Here is a 20,844-nt window from a genome sequence, read left to right as displayed (position 1 = left end):
TGCCATCACGGGGTCAGTTTCGGAACGTCGTCGGGAAATTTTCATTCGCGTTCGTTCGACGGTCACAGTCGCAGGTCACCAGATACCAGATTTTCTTCGCTCACCACAGGTGCTGGCTGGAGTGAGGGCCCCGTTTCCGTTTTATTGCCGAAAATCAACTGCGTAAGTGTTTTGGATTGGTACCCGGTACCCGGGCGTTGGGCTTCGGGTCGGGTTTGTGGCCATTCCCTTCGGGGATTGGCGAAGAAATTCCATTTTCTTTCGATCGATCTGGGAGTTGTATTTTTCTTCTTTGAGAGCTGTCAAATCAGGAGGACCACTTTTTTAGAAGGGGATTTCTTGCAATCAATAATTCGGGTGTTATTTAACTTGCTGGTGATTAGATCAAGGAATTGTTGGTTTTGTGGGACGGAATCTGTGCTCTTTCCGGAGGTGGTCAAGTGCTGAACGGGCAAAGTTGTGAAATTTCGTAGGTTGGTCACATGACCAGCACCACCTGATTGGAAGTGTTTTGGACTAGAGTGCTTTCTGAAGAAGCTCTAAATTTGACCAATATTCTTTGCTTTGAAAAGTGTAACAATTTAGCAAGTAATGGTAACAAAATTTATGTTTTTATTAATCTTTATTTCTTTTCCTCTCCCCCGCAGAACACCTGAGACGACGCGAAGCAGCAGCAGGACGAACGGATCGCGAAAATGTCCAACCTAAAGAAGATCGCCGATGAGGACCGCGAGTCCAAATTCGGATATGTCTTTGCCGTTTCCGGTCCCGGTAAGTTGTCAATCCCCTATGGCCGGAAGAAAATCTAAGTGAAATTCTCGTTAGTTCCCCCAAAAACCCTTATCAAAACTCTTAAAAACCAAAAATCGAGAAAAAGTGCAAAAGAGCCCACAGAGAGTCAGTCACATGACTTGGTGGTGTATGTGTCTGGTGGTGCTGCGCGAATCGCGCCTGTATTTACACACGGGACTGACGACAACGACGACGGTGGTGATGGTGTAATCGTGGACCACTATCACATGTGAACGGAAAGTCACCCAAACCCAGCAGCAGCAGCAAGTTTATCATTTCGACGACTTGTGATGGCTTGGTGATGAAAAGTCATGTTTTTGCTGCTGCTGCTTTTCGGATGATGTCGCCGTGTCTCCGGCACCAATACAGCGATGTTCGACGGATGGAGGAATCTCCCTCCCCCCGGGCACCCTCTTTCTACCCCCCAAGGCGGTGTTTGTGATGTGTTTTGCCTATGTTGATTGATTTCTAGCTTAATTATCGGATGCGAAGTTAAGTCGCGCTGTTTGATGCAGCAAGCGATAATTTGTGATTGCTGATTGTTAAAATTCTTTTATAAAATGGAGTCACACCTTCGTTATGTAATCTTGTAGATTTATTTCGTATAAATGCGACTTACAGCCTCATTTGTTTGGAGTTGGCAATTGTTGAAATAAAGTCACTAAACTGTATCTTTGTGGGAAAATATACTTGTTTTCATCTCTTTAAGCTTAATGACATTTTCAAATTACTTTTACAATGTGTCACTGTCTAATCAACCTTTTCGAGAAAACAACTGAGAGAAGTGGCTTGCTAACTTACAAATCAGCTTTCCACGTTAGAAATCGTCTTAACCGAAGGTATTGAAGTGGCATTCCGGTAAACCATGGCAGCAGGCTTCAGAATAACATGTAAATTCGATTTAAAAATCTTTGAGGTCAAACCTCAGAAATGCTCTGAAAAGACTGGTAATTTTAATTTAATTAATTTAATTTTAAAATGAAAATAATAGTTCCGTAGTAACAGTTCAATAGGGCGAATCTGCGTTTGATAAATAAGCAGTCTATCGCCCTCTTATTTGACGTGAACTGTCACTCAAGCAAAAGGGATAGACTGCTTGTTTACAAACGCAGATTCGCCCTATTGAACTGTTACTACGGAGTTCAATTCGACAAGCTTATTTTTGTAACCAAAATAACAACAGTCAAAACTACTCTGGTAAGAGTATCTTAAAAACTTTTTATGGGTCAAATTAGCCGAATTTTTTTTTCTAAAGGCAGAATGCTACAGCGCAAGCGGAAAAAACAAAGAGTTTAGGAGGCATTAGAGTACGACAAACAAACTCGCACATTTTGACAGTTTGCCAGTTTGTCTGCGTTGTTTGTTTGCCAACATTTGTTTGCATAAACGTGTCTTGTTTGCGAGTTTGCCGCAAACTGTCAAACGCAAAAAAGTGCGAGTTTGTTTGCTTGCCATAGTCTAATACCTCCTTAACTCTTTGTTTTTTCGCTTGCACTGCAGCATTTCTGCCTTTTGAAACCTTTCAGCATTTCGAGGAGACCTGTTTGAATAAAAGGTATAAGTAAATACATTTTCTATTTATTTATTTTTTTCGAAAATATAAACATTCCTTGAATAATGCACAGTGGTTCAAATCGCAAAACTGCTTTGGTGTCTTCAGAAGAATTGTTGCAAATGAAAAAAGGACAACTTTTAGCTTGGTTGAAAATAAGAGGATTTTGGAAATCAAACTTTTCAGGAATATTTTTGTTTTCTAAAAATTAGTCGGGATTGCCAATCCAAAAAACTTTGTTGAAGACATCAAAATTTTATCTCGCAATTTACGCCTTCTATGACCAAATTTAGATCTGAGCAAATCTTCGAAAATAAGTTTTTTTAACGTAGCAATTCAGGTTTAAGTTTTAGAGAAAAGTGATGTTTGTTGCACTTTTAGAGCTCTGAAAAATCTTAACCTGCCCACAAAATTGCGCTAAAGTGTCAAATGTCGATTTTTGATCATATTTACATCCCCAAAACATGACCAATTTGAAACCGCTCTTCCCAAGGCACCAAAGCTAAAAAAATTCGTAATTTTTCGGAAAACCTTTTTCCACTTAATTTTACGATCTAAACTACCGTGCAATCGATAAACTCGGAAAAAATGTTAGAAGTCAAATAGTTTAAAGAACAAGAATGAATGATAAATCACACTAAAAATTACAAAATTATTGATGTTTTATTGAAAAAAGGTTTTTGCGGTGATGTAGGGGAAATATGCCAATTTTAAGCCTAATAAGCGGTCGTGTTTGAATGATGCTGGATAATCTGGATTGTTCCTTGAAATTCAATAAAACCAAGTACACCAACGAGTAGAGCAACTTTTTGTGAACATTTCTGTTTATTTTCACTTTTATTAAAAGTTATGCTATTCCTTTTACAAGCATTTAGAAAAAAATATTTCAAAAATGCATTCTAATCAGTCGAGTGCATTGGGCCACGCCCATTTTTCTATTTTCAGCTTAGTTCTTTTTTTCTTCCAGCGCTCTTTTGGGTCTGCTTCGTGCTGCCAAAATTGATGGAATTTTAAGCGAACACTCACGAAAAGTAGCATTTATAGCGAAAGTTTCCTGGCAGCACTTGCTCACTCCAACAGGCGCTGCACCAGCATGTTGGTGGTGTTGGTGGCCACCCTTTGTTCTTTATTTGCCTTCGCTCCTCGCTCGGTTTTCTTCAGCCTTCGATTGAATTGGAATTGAAACGTCAAAAGACTTAGCACGTTTGTTTTTTGACGGTGCTTGCTAATTATTTTTCAAGTGAGTGACTAACTAATGGGCAAAAGAACATGTTGCCTGTAGTTGGAAGCAATTTTATATCTTAAGCGCTTTGAAATCGTTAGCGCAAATGAAAAGATATCGATGGCGACTTTTGATTGATTGATTGATTGTTGATTGTTTTTATTTGACAGAAAAAGCCAGCAAAGTGCTGACTGAAAAAACTGTTTCTTTTCAATGTGCAATACAAATTAAGTAGATTACATGTCATTGAAAATTAAATAAAAATGTAACGACAAAGTTGATGCGGCTGGCTCCAGAACTCCATCGGCGTAGACCTTTTAAGGAGTTCGGTTTCTGGCGATTAGCGGCTGAAAATAAATAAAAGAAAACTACCAAGATAAATGTGTTCAAGATGGATACAAATACAAACGAGGGAATGAATCGGAGAATTAACTAACAAAATAATTAAGCGAAAATATTAACGGACTTTAGAAGTTTTTCTATGATGTCAGGTCGGGACAAACACTGCTTTAGTTGATTTTTGAAGATATTTAAGGATGAACTTTTACCAAATCTATTGTTAAATCTAATCTACCAAATCTTGGTTGCTTAACTTTCGTTAAGCAGTTAACCTCTGATCTTGCGTGTGGATGTGTGTGCCACCCAAATGATGAGAAATGGTCTCGCAAAATAGAAATTATGATCAAAAGTGCATTAAATTTGATCTTTTTGGCCAGTAAATGGCATAAATTTGCGTGCTTACTCGAGGCGGTGCTGTTGTTGGTAAGTTTATAGCCTACTCTCCATATGACGAAGATAGGTGTTTGATTGAAAAGGGTAGATTTCCCCTATTAGGAATTAAATAAATTCAATCTTTTTCGTTGAGTTCAAAACGTGAATTTCTAAGCAGTTATTAATGAAGAAAATTTTCTTCTAAAAATTATTGATTGTTTTTTTTCTTAATACGAAACTTTGAAATAATCTTCAAGGAGCGATTTTTTTTTAAAAGATGTATTGAGATTTGTTATATAAATTTAACATAACATTACAACTCATTATTTTTAAAACATCTGCTTAAAAATTCAAATTAATAAATTTTTTATTAAAATCAAAATAACAAAATTCAAAAAATTACAGAATTTAAAAAAAATTAAGCTATGAAACTTTTTAGATTTTCTATGTTTTTTCAATATAAACATTTAAATTTTTAAATTTTAGGTTTATTGAAAAAATTAAAAAAATTCTGAGAATTATCATGTACAAAATCCCTAGATTTTATAATTTGGTGATTTATTTTATGGTTTTAATTTTTTAATTTAATTTAATTGTTTTTCTTGAATTTGTTTTAAAGCAACGGTATTTAAATTGTTACAAAAAATGCTAATATTGTTTCAGAAATGACAAAAAAGGTTCCACTTGGTGCAGGTGGGATATGAATCCACAAACTGATCAACGGCACTGATCCAAATGCTTTCTGTATTATAATTTTTTCGTTTAAAATTTCATTCATTATGTCACTCTCTTCTATGTTTGTCGCGAATTTTTTTATATGGCGCGGATTTCGCGCGGATTGGGTTTTGGGGTCGGCGCGGATCTGGCGCGGATTTTTTTTCGACTTTTCCGTAACAACCCTGGACATAGGGCTTTAGTACCCAATTGAATTTTCTACAAGTAGTGACAATGGAACTAAGTCAAACTTTTCCTTTTTGCCACATTGAATACTCCGTGACGTTGCAACGGAGCGAGAACAGCGAAATTTTGACCTTTTTTGGTTTCATAGAAGTTAGTAGCTCACTTTTTAGTTAAGGAGTTAAAAAAAAAAAAAACAAACTCACACTTTTTTACAGTTTGCCAGTTTTCCTGCTTTGTTTGTTTGCCTCAGCCGGACTCTAAGATGACAGTTTTCGTGAGTTGCGCGTATTCACCGACAGATGGCCAGTGGGCCTCGTCGGAGTCCGCCCATTAAATACGCAACTCAAAATTTGCAAGGGAAACTTTTTTTTCGTGACGGCTTTCGCGACACGCTCACTTCAACTGATCTAGACTAATATTTGAACGTGGCGTATCTCTAAACAAGGTTTTTAAGAAAATGAAGTTAGACTGCTTATTTTGTCGTTTTAAAACGAAACAAGGCAAAAACTATATTTATTAAAGCTATTCGCCATTTATAAAAGTTTGGTTAGATAATATCGAAGGCCGCCATCTTAGGCCCACTGGGCCCACAAAAGAGGTACGCTCAGTTTGTATGGGAGCTGTCAACATGCTCCCGGGCTGGTTTGCCTGGATTTGTTTGTACAAACGTACATTTCGAGCCAAACATTTCATTAGGGCACAAAACCAAAACGTAAACATTCGGGATTATTCCCCTATTCCATTCATTAGTACACTCCCTACATGCCCTCCAAGAATCAGATTGATAACAAACAATTTCCTATTGAAAAAATCAAAAACACAAAAGGGCACATAACCATGTTCACTGCAAACCAAAAAAAAAAGTTAAATGTGCCCTTTTATTTTTGGTTACGTTCTCGTACTTGAGGAACTTTTTGTGTTATAAAGTGAACTTTTCATACATTCTTAACACTAATTTACTTCAAAAAAAAGTTTGGTTTACTTTTTCCCAAGGATTTCTGCAGAGAAAAACTTCGTCAAAAAACAATATTTAAAACGGTCCCGCGGCTGCTTTTCAGTACACTTTTGAAGAATTTTTATGTTACACATACCTTATCTACACTATTCAATCACAAAACTTCACCAATAATCAAAATTTCTACTGAATTACTCATTATTTCTAACTAAACAAAAGGGCCCGTAAACATAATTCCAAACAACAATCCGGTGACAGCGCTTTAGTGCCCTTTCAGCTCTCATCGAAATTGCATTTAGAAAGGGCCCATTATGAACAACAGTTGGAAAGTTAAAAGGGCCCAATAACGATTTTTTTTTTTTCAAATTATGGGTTTGATTAAGAAAATCAACAAAAATTAAGAAGAATTTAAGCAGAGTTGAGGATAATGATGTGTTTTATCGTATCATCAGTAAAAATACCATCAGTCAAGCTTCTTTTTTAAATAGGAATTGAAACAAGTTGTCCACTTTTTACAAGCGATTTTTTCGAATCGCGGTTTTTGGTTTTGTGCCCTAATGAAATGTTTGGCTCGATTTTGCCTTGAATGCGAGTTTGCTGCAAACAAGTTTGCGAGTTTGGCAAACTGTCAAACAAGAAAAAGTGCGAGTTTGTTTGTTTGCGGTAGTGTAATGGCTCCTTGATATGCAGGCTGACATTTCTTCAAACAAATACAGGCAGTCGAACTACCAAATTGTCAAAAAGTTTGTTTGTTTGTTTGCCATAGTCTAATAGCTCCTTTATGAAAAACATTTGTCATTGTTGATCCAGCTGCGATTTATGACACTGACCTGCAAAAAATGACAAAAATGAGTGCGCAGGCTCAACTCGAAGGGAAGCATGAACTTTGGGGCCGAATGATTTTTCTCCAAAGTATGTATGAAGAAGAAAGCGGCTCGTCGCTCTTGTATACATACAACAAAAAATTACATGCAATATGTAGGAGAACCGAACCGCACTAATTCTCCATACAATATTTAAAGAAAACCCATTCTGCCCTGTTTAAATATTTTTGAACAATTCAAAGTGTACTTGTTTTTGAGGACCCCAAAGTTTATGCTTCCCCTTGAATTAAGCCTGCGCAGAGATTTTGGTGTTCTATGTGATTGGACCAATATAAGGCTAGTCTGCAGATCGGAAGGAAAGGGGTCAAGAAACAGCTTTACGAACAGCAAAACAAAGGAGAGGGAACGTTTTTCTTGGGGCTTTTCTTCACCCTCTCTGACTTGCTTGCGCTGCCGCTGCTTCCCATTTGAAATTTTTCTTGACCGTTTTCTTCCGAAGTGCATACCTTACAATAAAAATGAATACATTTTTAAAATGTTCGACCTATTAGCCAAAACGTGTCGTTTTTGTCGCTGGAGAATGTGTCATTTAGTAATGTAACAGGCAATGAACCACTCATTTTTTTTCAAAATGGTGTCGCAAAACTCGAATTTGATGTAAAAAATAAGAAAATTGAAGCAGGCCAAGTGCGAATGATTCTGATGATATCTCTTCAGTTGACGCTCAGGCGAGGAACACCCTGGAAGGAGCGTCACTGACTACGTCCGTAGTCCTGTTAGATCTTTCTTGATCAGGACAGTATAGCTCTGGTTCCTTGCAAGTGTCCTATTTTCTTACCTCCACGTTGGCTTGGTTTTCATGATGACCTAGCTGGTGGCCTGTGGAAACGGATCATAAACCTTTGACAAGCGAGGGTCAGAGTCGAGACGGCTAGAAGAAAGGGGCGCGTCAATGTGGGAAAGGGAAGTAATTTGTGATTGTAGACGGTATTGTTTAGATTCGCTGTATGTTGAGTCAACTGCTGTGGATGTACCTGAACGTTGCAGAACGGGGTTTCCTCTCTCCTTTCCATTTCCAGCTACCATCTATCATCTGTTTATTTTTCACTGATTTTCTTAAACGGCTTTTGTTTACTATCCTCCATTTGATTTCGATTTTACTTATTTGACTCTCTTATTTCTCAACGCTTTTCCACTCTATTTTACTAATTGATGCTGCTGCAACAAACTGTCTGCTTTCCCTTAATTTGGCAGTGATGTCAATTTTGTTTATCATGTGCCTTTTCTTTATTTATCTATTTCAATAACTTCTCATCTTCCCTGTAAATTGCCCTCAATACAATCTAAGCATGTTTGTTACCTCTATTTATTAACTATTGTTAATTTCTTTATCTTCTTCATAAATTACTATCTTTCTTTTACTATTGATTCTTTACATAGTATATTTCTTTCAGTGTCCGTTGTTTTAAAACTTCACCTTTTTCTTAAGCAAGTGAGGTTCGAGCCCTGACTCAATTTATGAGATGATTAAAGGATTAACGCAAATATTACTATTGTACTTTTGAAAAACTTTTCTAAAATGCTTAGGACCAAAATATTGTAACAAAACACCGCGACAAAAGAAATAGCATCATAAAAACACGACTCAACACTAGGAAAGATTTCAGGAGAAAACAATAAACAGTAAAATAACAACTAGTTTTTGAATTCAAACTAAAAATAAAACAGTTTTTGCTTTAATGAAAGTTGATAGGCACACTATAAATGGTTAGGCGCTTATACTTACATCAAACCCTACTTAATGTACCACCCCGGCCGAGTTAAAATGCGTAACCGGAAAGAAGGTGTGCATGCCTGGCACGAACACTCAAAGCGTGTTCTAGCGTGCTGCTCGTACTGACTCAGAGCAAGGGTGAGATGTAGGTGTAAGGGCAGTGCGTGTTCGTCGGGAACCTGGTGCATAAGATCGGTCAAGGCCCGTTCTTACACTGAAAATTGCGAATTGCGAATTGCGAAAAATAAGAAAATTGAAGATAAAAAAATGTTCGTGCTTCTATTATCAAGTCTGGACTGTACTGAAAAAATCTAAGGAAAAATTCCCCCTAAAAATAAAATAAAACATACCAACAAAAATAAGCTCAAAATTTTCTTCTTCTTTCCAGTCGTAACGGCCGAGAAGATGGCCGGTTCGGCTATGTACGAGCTGGTCCGTGTCGGTTACTACGAGCTGGTCGGTGAGATCATTCGGTTGGAGGGCGACATGGCCACCATCCAGGTGTACGAGGAAACGTCCGGCGTCACCGTGGGCGATCCCGTGCTGCGTACGGGCAAGCCCCTGTCCGTGGAACTTGGCCCCGGTATCATGGGCAGCATCTTTGACGGTATCCAGCGTCCGCTGAAGGACATCAACGAGCTGACCCAGTCGATCTACATCCCGAAGGGTATCAACACGCCGTCGCTGTCGCGTACCCAGAGCTGGGGCTTCAACCCGATGAACGTGAAGGTCGGCTCGCACATCACCGGTGGAGATCTGTACGGTTTGGTGCACGAGAACACACTGGTCAAGCACAAGCTGCTGGTGCCGCCACGTGCCAAAGGTACCGTGCGTTACATTGCCCCGCCCGGCAACTACACCGTCGAGGACATTATCCTGGAGACGGAGTTCGACGGGGAGGTCAACAAGTACAGCATGTTGCAGGTGTGGCCCGTGCGTCAGCCCCGTCCAGTGACGGAGAAGATGCCCGCTAACCATCCGCTGTTGACCGGTCAGCGTGTGCTGGATTCGCTGTTCCCTTGCGTCCAGGGTGGTACCACTGCCATCCCCGGTGCCTTCGGTTGCGGTAAAACTGTCATCTCGCAGGCCCTGTCCAAGTACTCCAACTCGGATGTCATCGTGTACGTCGGTTGCGGCGAACGTGGTAACGAAATGTCTGAAGTATTGCGTGATTTCCCCGAGCTGTCGGTCGAAATTGACGGCGTGACCGAGTCCATCATGAAGCGTACCGCGCTGGTCGCCAACACGTCCAACATGCCTGTCGCCGCTCGTGAAGCTTCCATCTACACCGGTATCACGCTGTCCGAGTACTTCCGTGACATGGGTTACAACGTGTCCATGATGGCCGATTCGACCTCCCGTTGGGCCGAGGCTCTGCGTGAAATCTCCGGTCGTCTCGCTGAGATGCCTGCCGATTCCGGTTATCCGGCCTACCTGGGCGCTCGTCTCGCTTCCTTCTACGAGCGTGCCGGTCGCGTCAAGTGTCTCGGAAACCCGGAGCGCGAGGGTTCCGTGTCCATCGTCGGTGCCGTATCGCCGCCCGGTGGTGACTTCTCCGATCCCGTCACGTCCGCCACCCTCGGTATCGTGCAGGTGTTCTGGGGTTTGGACAAGAAGCTCGCTCAGCGTAAGCACTTCCCCTCGATCAACTGGTTGATTTCCTACAGGTAAGCAATTTGAGTGTCCTAAGGGTGAATGCGTTAACTAACAATTCTCCCCTCTCGCAGTAAGTACATGCGCGCCCTGGACGACTTCTACGACAAGAACTTCCAGGAGTTTGTGCCGCTGCGTACCAAGGTCAAGGAGATCCTGCAGGAGGAGGAAGATCTGTCCGAAATCGTGCAGCTGGTCGGTAAGGCGTCCCTCGCCGAAACCGACAAGATCACCCTCGAGGTGGCCAAGCTGCTCAAGGACGACTTCCTGCAGCAGAACTCGTACTCGGCGTACGATCGGTTCTGTCCGTTCTACAAGACGGTCGGCATGCTGCGAAACATTATCGGCTTCTACGACATGGCCCGCCACGCCGTCGAGACCACGGCCCAGTCCGAGAACAAGATCACCTGGAACGTGATCCGCGAGGCGATGGGCAACATCCTGTACCAGCTGTCGTCGATGAAGTTCAAGGTAGGTGGCGAGTGTTTTATCTCTCTTATCATCTCAAACGGTCATCATTTCATAATTTTGAATGCTTTTTTGTTGAGGCCTAGTTGAGATTCACTGGCATAAAAAATCTAAGTAAAATTTTAGTGGCCACTTTTGGTGTTTTGCTGCCGGACGGGTGTAGGCATTCCGAAATCATAGAATTACACAATTGGGTACTAAAACCCTGTGTCAATTTTTATGTACAACGGTAAAAAACACGATTAAAAACCATTTCTGATCACTTTTTTTCATCTTAACGCAAAAAAAAAAAAAAAATACAAAACAACATTTTTTCAATGGATCAACTATGGTCCCCTTGGAACGAGCTGTCAAGCAGGAGCTTTTCTTTCAAGAAGAACCGCGAGGTTAATTTTTCAAAATTGATTTTAAAATCCATTTTAAACTGTTTGTGGTCGTACAAAGGGTCATTGTACTCAGAAAAATAAGCTTTATCGCTGTAAACAATAATATCAGCAATCTATGCTTCATTTTAGGACCCAAATTTTGGCGTTTTTTTTTTTGATTTAAAGTCGACTGTTTTAGAACATGGTGTAGAAATATCCGCTGCTATAGAGGGTGAAAAAAAGCCTCAACAAATCGTTCCCTTTCCTTTTGCAGCGTTCTTTTATTACGTAACGTGAAAATTTGAATTTTCAGACCCCGTCCCCACCCTTTGTAACAACATTTCCATTCAAATTTCAATTCTTTTGTATGGAGCGTAACACTGCCTTCGACAAATCCCGTCCCCCCAACTGTGTTACGTAATAAAATAACGCTCCCTTTGTTATGCTGTTGGTAAAGCCATTTCTTGACCCATTTTCTTTAGAGAGCCTATTGTCTTTTGCAAGCAGAACATAACCAAACTTTTAAGCACCCTTATCAAACGTCAAATCAATACAAATTGCTGCCGGTTATTTTTTCGGATCTTGCCCGGAAAAGCTCCGGCAGCAATTTTGTATGGCTTGTCGTTTGCGGAGGGTACCAAAAAAGGTAAACAAATCACTTCGTGCTTCAGCAAATAAGGGGAGGCGAAGTGTCACTCTCAGGTAGAGGTGGGCAAAAAAAGAGCAAGCCGCTCAAAGAGCCGGTTCACTAAAAAGAGCGAACGAACAAAAAAAAAATTAATTAAATTTGTTATACCACTAAAAAACTTCAAAAATCACACAATTGAACAGCTTTTTTCCTAAATTTTCAAAAAGAGCGAAAGAGCCGTTCAAAAGAGCCGCTCTTTTTAATGAGCGGCTCCAAAAAAAAGCGGGTTTGCTCACCTCTACTCTCAGGGTCATCGAACTGTCAAATCGGAGTCCCAATCGAAAGCAAAAACAAGGTTGGAATCAATTTTAAATAATTTTGGCAAAAAACGAGATTTATAACAATCACAACCCAAGTAACATTTTAGGCTTTATCAAAGCTGTCACAACCGCTAAAAAACCTATCAGCCAAAACCAACATTAAAACCCCTTAGTCGTAACAAACTCCCCAGAACCTTGATAAACCCCACTTAAAACCCAAAATGACCTCCGCAAAAGGTTGTTACGGCCTATTTATAAAACCTACATAGGAGTCCAAGGCTTTACAACTGAATCCTAACAACATCCTCAAAGCCTTGATAAAACCTTTGTTAAAGACCTAGTCTTGCGAGATGCGTATTGGCCCTCATACATAAACGCTCGGGAAGCGATACTTACCACTCGGAATATTCGTTTTTGATAAAAGTTGGACGCTTCCGGTTGCAAAAGATCTAGTTTTTGAATAATTTCATCTGTTTCAGTTTTACCGGACTTATTTCGGATTGCACGGACGGATCTATCAGTTTCTGGATGTTTCTTAACCATTTGGGATCACCATTCGTGATTGAAGGGAACAGAACGCTTTGTTGCATGATGTCGCTGAACATTTTCGAAAAAGGATCCCAATTGGGATCGAAATTTGAGTTTTTTCAAGATTTGGCAACTTTGCTTAGGGGGCGAAAGCATATTTTTGCCTTCCTCACCTCAACGAGGAAAGGCTTTAAAATCACTCGAAAAATGAACTTCTTTAATTGACCTCGTAGACCCACCTTCAAGTATATCTATCGACTCGGAATCAAATTCTGAACAAATGTCTGTGCGTGTGTATGTCTGTAAGTCCGTGCACCCGAAAATATGCACACGATTATCTCCGGACTGGCTGTACCGATTTGGACCGTTTTGGTCTTATTCGATCCGTCTTGGGGTCCCACAAGACCCTAGTTAATATGTTGAAGTTTAGTAAAGTACTTCAAAAGTTATGCTAAAAAACGATTTTAGCTAAACTTTTGACGATTGTAAAAAGGGTGGTTTTTGTAAGAAACCCCGTCATCCTACATATTTTTAGAAAGGTATTTGAAAAACGTTTCCAACGCATTCGAAAGGTTGATGATCTGACAACCCAATCAAAAGTTATGAGCACTTAAGTGATATTTATACACTTTTTTGAGGCCGGATCTCAAATATTTTGATAAAAAAAAAATTTGGATCTATGCGACCCATCATTGGATAGGTAATCAAAAGACCTTCCAACGAGCCCAAATGTTATAAGTACTTTAGTGTTTTCAATACACTTTTTTGAGGCTGGATCTCAGATATTTTGATAAAACAAAGTGTTATTTATTCACTTTTTCGAAGCTGTGTAGTGTTTTCACTTTAATGACTGCAAGGAAGGCACCAACCACCTAAAGGTGGATTAAGTAACGTTTTTATTTTCTTCAAACACTTTAAAATAGTTATTACAAGTGTTTTGACATGTCGCTTGAAATATAACATGAATATTTGAAAATTATTGAAAAGTACACCCCCCTGCAGACGTGCATCCGCTCTAACTCCTCTTTTAGAAGAACTTGTTTGGCATTTGGCGTAGATGATTCCCAGCATGTTGTGCCAGTATTTAGAGCACACTTATTACGCTAATCTTTAAGGCTCCCGAAGACCCTGAGAGTCTATATAATAAACCAAGTGAGATATAGGTTAAGAACCGTTAAGTGCACTCAAAGAGCTTTTAAGACGTTCTTCTTAAGAGCTTATGAGAACAGTCACATGAAAATATACCTGAAGTCGGTTTTCCCAATGAACCAATGTTTTCTACACATTATTCATGCTAAAAACAAGACGTTTTTAACTGGCAACAAGCATAACATTACTTTAAACTTAAATGCCAACCAGAACAAGTTGAGTGCCGTTAAGAAGAGCTCTTAGTGCCGATGCATGTCTGCCCCCCTGTTAGGGCCGAAAATTCGAATGTACCGGAATTGTCCCAATTTGCCTTTAACATTCAAAACAGGTTAAAATTGGCTACTTAAGCCCTATGTCAATTTTTATGTACATCGGTAAAAAACACGATTAAAACCCATTTCTGATCACTTTTTTCATTTTAATGTATTTTTTTACAAGACAACATTTTTCGATGGATCAACTATGGTCCCCTTGGAATGAGCTGTCAAGTAGGAGCCTTTCTGTCAACAAGGACCGCGAGGTTAATTTTTCAAAATTGATTTAAAAATCCATTTTAAACTCTTTGTGGTCGTACAAAGGGTCATTGTACTCAGAAAAATACGCTTAATCGCTGTAAACAACAATACCAGCATTCTAAGCTTCATTTTAGGACCCAATTGTTATTTCACTGCTTGCAAGTAAACTAAAGGAGGTATTAAACTATGACAAACAAACTCGCGCTTTTTGAAAGTTTGACAGTTTGCCTGCTTTGATTGTTTGCCTACATTCGATTGCAGAAACGTCAGCCTGCATACATTCTGCGTTGTTTGCGAGTTTGGCGAACTGTCAAACACGAAAAAAGCGATTTTGTTTGTTTGTCATAGTCTAATACCTCCTTAAGTAAACGGCAGTTTATTTAGTTTTGGTGATGCTTAATGTTTTCTAATTTTATTAGTAAAAATACACCGGAGACACTTCGCAATCCGGGTTTTTTGCCGGCAAATCCGGAATTCCTGCCCAACTGGGATACTCGGCATAAGTGTTCTAAATTGTGATATTCAAAAATCAATGTTCTACATCCTGCGTCCAGTATCGTTCAATAAGATCATTTCTAGTACAAGTTGGACGATTTTCAAGAAGAAAATAATGAGTTTGGGAATGACTCGATAATTATACTAGTATTTTTAAAAGTAAAAGTGGTATGCTAGTTTATCTTAAAGTTATACAAATATATTAAAATTGCTTTTGGTATGGCACTTTTGTATTATTCTGAAATGGTTTTCTTTATTTCCAAATTTTAATTCAATGGTTCAATGGTTTTTCACTCGCGAATTTGAATTTGGTGATTGCTCAAGATTCGAGGATCACGGTGATAGGGTATATGGCCCTATTTTGGACCTACTATGCAAAGCAGCAATATATTTTGCATTGTTCTCAGGGAAGGTCTAACTAATTTGGCTCGTTTCAGGATTGTTTTGTGCCTTAATTTATGCTAAACAAAGTGTACTATTGAAAAATGAAAATAATTTAACCATTTCATAGTAATAAACATTTCAAGTAAAACATTTTTTGGATGCTTTTTGGACTTATTGAATGTATTTTGGAGACATCGTTGAACCTATTTTGGACCCACACTCTGATTGGTTGAAATTTTGACAACTTGAATTGCGGCGTGCGGCGTCAACACGTACACTTACAAAAACTTGGGTTGATAAACCAAAGGGCCTATCCACGATTTAAATTGGAAATGATTTATTTAAGAATTTAAATTATTATTATTAAGTAAAGGATTTCAATTTAAACGTGTTTTAATTATATTGAATGGAAAAATCACGTATCCTTAGCAAGTCGCTGTCATATTTTCCAATTTGCGTATTCTTCCAACTAAATGTTCATTTAGAACATAAAAAAGGGTTGAGACGTTATTATTCGCAATAAAATCACCTCAACTTAAGTGAAATGAATGACAGAGATACTTAAAAGCTACAAAGATTTTTTTATCTTCAGTTCTAAATTTTACGCAGAGCTGAAGTTCAAATATTACCTAGTCACCAATCAAGAAATTTTAAAGGGAGATTATAGCTTGTAACTTGGTGTGAAACTTTCGCATCTGTTATGTTAAACTTTACAGTCGCTTGACAGAAAGTTTAACTACATGTTGCACTTTCAAAAAACAATGTAAGATTTGACAAGATTGCTTACCGTTCGGATCGGCTAGGAGGGGCGTAGTTTCAAAATTGATTATATTACACAGAAAAAAAAATGATGGTAATATTCATCAGGAAATGGTGACAGATTTTGTGGCAAAATAAATGATAAATTTTACCCCAGAAAATGATGAATTTTCATCAGTTTTTGATGAATATTCATCAACATTTTTACACATTTTTCAATATTCAACCTACCAAATTTTCAACATTCCAAAATTCAACTTTTTTTTCTGTATATGGGTCATTCCATCTCAACTGTGCACGAAAAAGTGCAAATTTGAAAATTACCCTCTCCGATCCTGCTCAAATTTGGCAGAGCTGTTGATACTATCAAAACATGCAAGAATCCCAAATTTCATCCAAATCGGACCACCCCCGAGCTACATCCTCAAAGTTAACATCGCATTTACCTCTAATGCTACAATTTTTTTCGAAGATTTTTATTTTTCTAACAGTTGCAATGATTTAATATTGTCTCTCCTTTCCGGAGCTTGTAGGAAACGATCCGGGATGCTCTGAAAGCTGCAATTTGGCCAACTAGCAACACTGCGAAGTGCCCAAAGACTCAACTAGCTCTCCATTTATCGCAATTGTTTCACACACCTCTTGTTTCAAAATCTCTTAGATTGTTTTTTCGAAATGATTTAAATTCCCACAAAAAATTATAAATTTTCAAAGCTGGAGATACAGTTACACTTACACTTCAGAACAAGGAAAATTGAACAATCATCGAAATATTTTGATCAAATTTATAGTTTATTTGTGTTTCTAACATGAATGACGCAGTCATCTAAAAATGTAATTTATTATTAGCCACCTTAATACTTATTTTTGCTCAAGGAATCGAGTCAGAGGGTATCCCTGATGTGATTTTTTTTATTGTTTTCCAGTAGAGAGCATTTAAAAGACGTGCAGATGACAATTCAATACATTTTTAAGTTTTATAATTCGTAAATTTATCGAAAACTTATCGACTAGCACTTAGGATCTTTTTAAAACTAACCCAAGATTATTTTAAATAAATTCATACGACCTTATCAAAACCACTCTTGAGCAAAGTTGACAGCGCATGTCACGGTGACAGCTGACGATTGAATGAACTAGGCCCTTTTGGTTTTTCAATCGTTTCCAGTTCAATTCCAGCAGGGTAGCCAGATTGCATTTTTGAAGCAAGCAATTATTAATAGATGCAGCTAAATTGGTGAAAATGAGGTTGCGAGAAAAATATATCAACATCAGTTTAAATTTTAAGCCAGATTCCAATTAGTCTTAAAAATCATCCCTATCTTTATAATTAATTTGCATTGTTATCATTAAAAAATCATATTTTCATGGTTTATGTTTATCATTTGCTTTTTAAAGCTTAGTTTTATTTGAAATAATTACAGTCGGAAAAACTAGTCCAAGTTTTTAAGTAAAAACTTGGCATTAAATTTCAATTAAGTAACGAAATAAATTCATAAACAAAACTGGCAACACCTAGTTATACATGTATTGGTGATAGCCTTGAATGGAGGAAAAGTAGCTCCAAAAACTGATCCAACGCGGCTGATTTGAAAATATTTTTCAATTGAGTTTTTTTAACTATAGATCAGTAATTTCAACGGTTTAGTGACTAAAAACATAAAAGTATTAAATAAATAACACTTACATTACTCGGAAACCGGCTGAAAATAGCTTAATGCTAGTGAAAAACAGAAAGTTAAACAAGGTGTTCCGAGCCAAAAGTGATAAGCAACGAGGCCGAAATTTTTGGACCTAATCGATGTGCTAGGAAAATTATAGGAAATGCGAGTGGCATTCGAAAAAGTGGCTGAAAAAGCGGAAATAATCAAAAATGTTAACATTTTTGGAAGAGGTAAGCTACAAAACGATCCTGCTTACACTTTCTGTTGGTTGGATTCAGTAAATTCGTACTTAAAAAGCCTGAAATACCTCGATTAATAAAAATAGGTCCAAAATAGGTACTAGGTCCAAAATAGGGTCATACACCCTATGTTAAGATCAAAATTTAAAAAGTGTTTAAGTTTATCTAATTAAAATTTTCACTTCATCACAATTTCATGAAACTTCTTTAAAATTTTCCACTAAATATCCCACTTTTGTGGCTTTTTTTCCTCTTAAATTCCTGCTCGCGCCACGCAACCACCTCTCGGACCTTCTCAGGACCCAGTGAAGGACGGCGAGGCGAAGATCAAGGCCGATTTCGACCAGCTGTACGAGGATCTGCAGCAGGCGTTCCGTAACCTGGAGGATTAAGCACCTGTGCGCGCATGCGCTCCGAAACGTGCGAGCGATCGCACGTCTTTCCGAAATTCCTTAAAAACAGTTTTAGTGTTTTCATTATAAATGTAACAAGTCTGTAGAGACAGAAGACAGAGAAAGATAAGAAAAATCATGTAAAAATAGTGCAACACAGGCAAAAGTCGGCTAAATAGAGCAAAAAGCAGCAAATAACACACACACAAATAACAGAAACACACTTATAAAAAAAAATAAAACGATGGTATCGAAAGCTGTGACCGTGGCCGGCGGAATGACACCTCCCGTGGTGGCCACGGGCACCATTTTACAGGAGTATTTAGTAGCCTGTCCCATTTTGAGGTCATGTCGAGGAATTTCAGGTGCTCACTTCTTAAATGGTAGATTATGATGTTAGGAACAATGTTTTCTTAGACAAGAAAAAATAATAAAATACTTTCTCGCACCCCCTAGTCGATTTACTGAAAAAAGTCACTTTTTTGAACACATTTTCTAAAATCGCTTGGAATCAATACAAAAACTGTTTCGATCAGGTGTGTATTATCTTCAAACGATAGGTTTTTGTCCATAGATTAAGATGCACTATCAATATTGGACGAAAATTTAAGTTTTTGGACTCTCCCAGGCGGATTTGTGTCGAAAAAATCGCATTTTTTCGAAACTTTTTTCAGAAATGTTCATTTAATTTAGGGTAGCCTATTTTTCTCAGTAAAACCAATACGTGCAGCTTGTAGGAAATTTCATGGCGAACATTTTTCTCTCTGAGAAAATGCAATTTCGACACTCCAGAGCCGAGATATTTGAGTTTTAGTGAGGAAAAAAGTGCCAATTTTCAAAATTTCTCAGAATTCTGAAGCAAGGCCTACTAATTACACGATGTAGCAAGCATATGTCTCAAAGGTCAGGGTATGCTTTTTATAGTAATTTTGGCCGCTGAATCCGAATCTGAAATCAAATTTCGTGCAAACAGTGATGTTTTGGAGCTACACCCTTTTGGAATGTTATTTGCGTGTTTAAGAGGTAGTTTTTGTAAATATTGCTCGGTTTGTTGTCGTATCAAGGTGCTCCGATTTGGATGAAACTTTCAGCGTTTGTTTGTCTATACATGAGATGAACTCATGCCAGTTTGGAGTTTGAATTTTCCGAGGATTTCGAATATGACAAAAGTGAGACTAAACAACAGGACAATAACTAACATTGTAAAATGTCTGTTATAGAAAAATCGAAAAACTATGAGAAAAACTGCGATTGGCCAAAAAAGTTATTACCGTAGGCTTATAGTCCATGAAATTCCCTAACTTGAACTAAAAGAGTATGGGTGTTGGAGGCTGTTGCAAAATATATTGAGGTTTAAAAAACAATTTTTAACAGTAATTTGCAAAAGCTATGAGAAAAGTTAAACCAATCTTGGATGTCTATGGCTCATTTTGAAGTGCTTCAAAAGACCATTCAAATGCATCTAAGATAGTTGAAATTGATGAAGTTTTACTTAAATACGAGCAATTTTAAGATTTTTTATGTTTTTTGGACCTCAATCTTCAATGCCCGTTTTACCCCACTTCCCTTTGTCTTAGAGGGCTCATTTTTGGCATGAGTTTATCTCATGTATAGACAAACAAACGCTGAAAGTTTCATCCAAATCGGAGCACCTCGATACGACTCTAGAACAAACCGAGCAATATTTACAAAAACTGCCTCTTAAACACGCAAATAACATTCCAAAAGGGTGTAGCTCCAAAACATCACTGTTTGCACGAAATTTGATTTCAAATTCGGATTCAGCGGCCAAAATTACTATAAAAAGCATACCCTGACCTTTGAGACATGTGCTTGCTACATCGTGTAATTAGTAGGCCTTGCTTCAGAATTCTGAGAAATTTTGAAAATTGGCACTTTTTTCCTCACTAAAACTCAAATATCTTGGCTCTGGAGTGTCGAAATTGCATTTTCTCAGAGAGAAAAATGTTCGCCATGAAATTTCCTACAAGCTGCACGTATTGGTTTCACTGGGAAAAATAGGCTACCCTGAATTAAATGAACATTTCTGAAAAAAGTTTCGAAAAAATGCGATTTTTTCGACACAAATCCGCCTGGGAGAGTCCAAAAACTTAAATTTTCGTCCAATATTGATAGTGCATCTTAATCTATGGACAAAAACCTATCGTTTGAAGATAATACACACCTGATCGAAACAGTTTTTGTATTGATTCCAAGCGATTTTAGAAAATGTGTTCAAAAAAGTGACTTTTTTCAGTAAATCGACTAGGGGGTGCGAGAAAGTATTTTATTATTTTTTCTTGTCTAAGAAAACATTGTTCCTAACATCATAATCTACCATTTAAGAAGTGAGCACCTGAAATTCCTCGACATGACCTCAAAATGGGACAGGCTAGTATTTAGGTTTAAACGTTATTTACACGCTACAGAAAAGAAACCCAGCAAGAAGGGTGAAAGTGTAAATTATACAAATAACAGAAACGGCGAGTACACACATAAAATTCACGGCATCATCATCCAAACCTTAGGCCAATCGAAAATATCTTTTCTTCGTT

General features: G+C 38.1%; 1 protein-coding gene across 3 annotated transcripts; it reads left to right on the top strand.

Moving 5' to 3' along the window:
• Window positions 1-18,499, top strand: LOC6039722 (V-type proton ATPase catalytic subunit A). Of its 3 annotated transcripts, none has more exons than XM_001849223.2 (5): window positions 1-162; window positions 648-771; window positions 9,119-10,397; window positions 10,458-10,854; window positions 18,197-18,499. In XM_001849223.2, the coding sequence occupies exons 2-5, from the start codon at window positions 696-698 to the stop codon at window positions 18,287-18,289; spliced, it is 1,845 nt and encodes a 614-aa protein (XP_001849275.1). In that variant the 5' UTR covers window positions 1-162; window positions 648-695; the 3' UTR covers window positions 18,290-18,499. The 3 variants fall into 3 exon arrangements, with proteins under 3 accessions (XP_001849275.1, XP_038115835.1, XP_038115836.1); XM_038259907.1 differs by lacking the exon at window positions 1-162 and adding an exon at window positions 299-473; XM_038259908.1 differs by lacking the exon at window positions 1-162 and adding an exon at window positions 299-573.
• Window positions 18,500-20,844: the final 2,345 nt, after the last annotated feature.

Source organism: Culex quinquefasciatus, chromosome 3 (genome assembly GCF_015732765.1).
Source record: "Culex quinquefasciatus strain JHB chromosome 3, VPISU_Cqui_1.0_pri_paternal, whole genome shotgun sequence".
NCBI classification, from domain to species: domain Eukaryota; kingdom Metazoa; phylum Arthropoda; class Insecta; order Diptera; family Culicidae; genus Culex; species Culex quinquefasciatus.
This window is presented reverse-complemented; position numbering and strand designations above follow the sequence as displayed.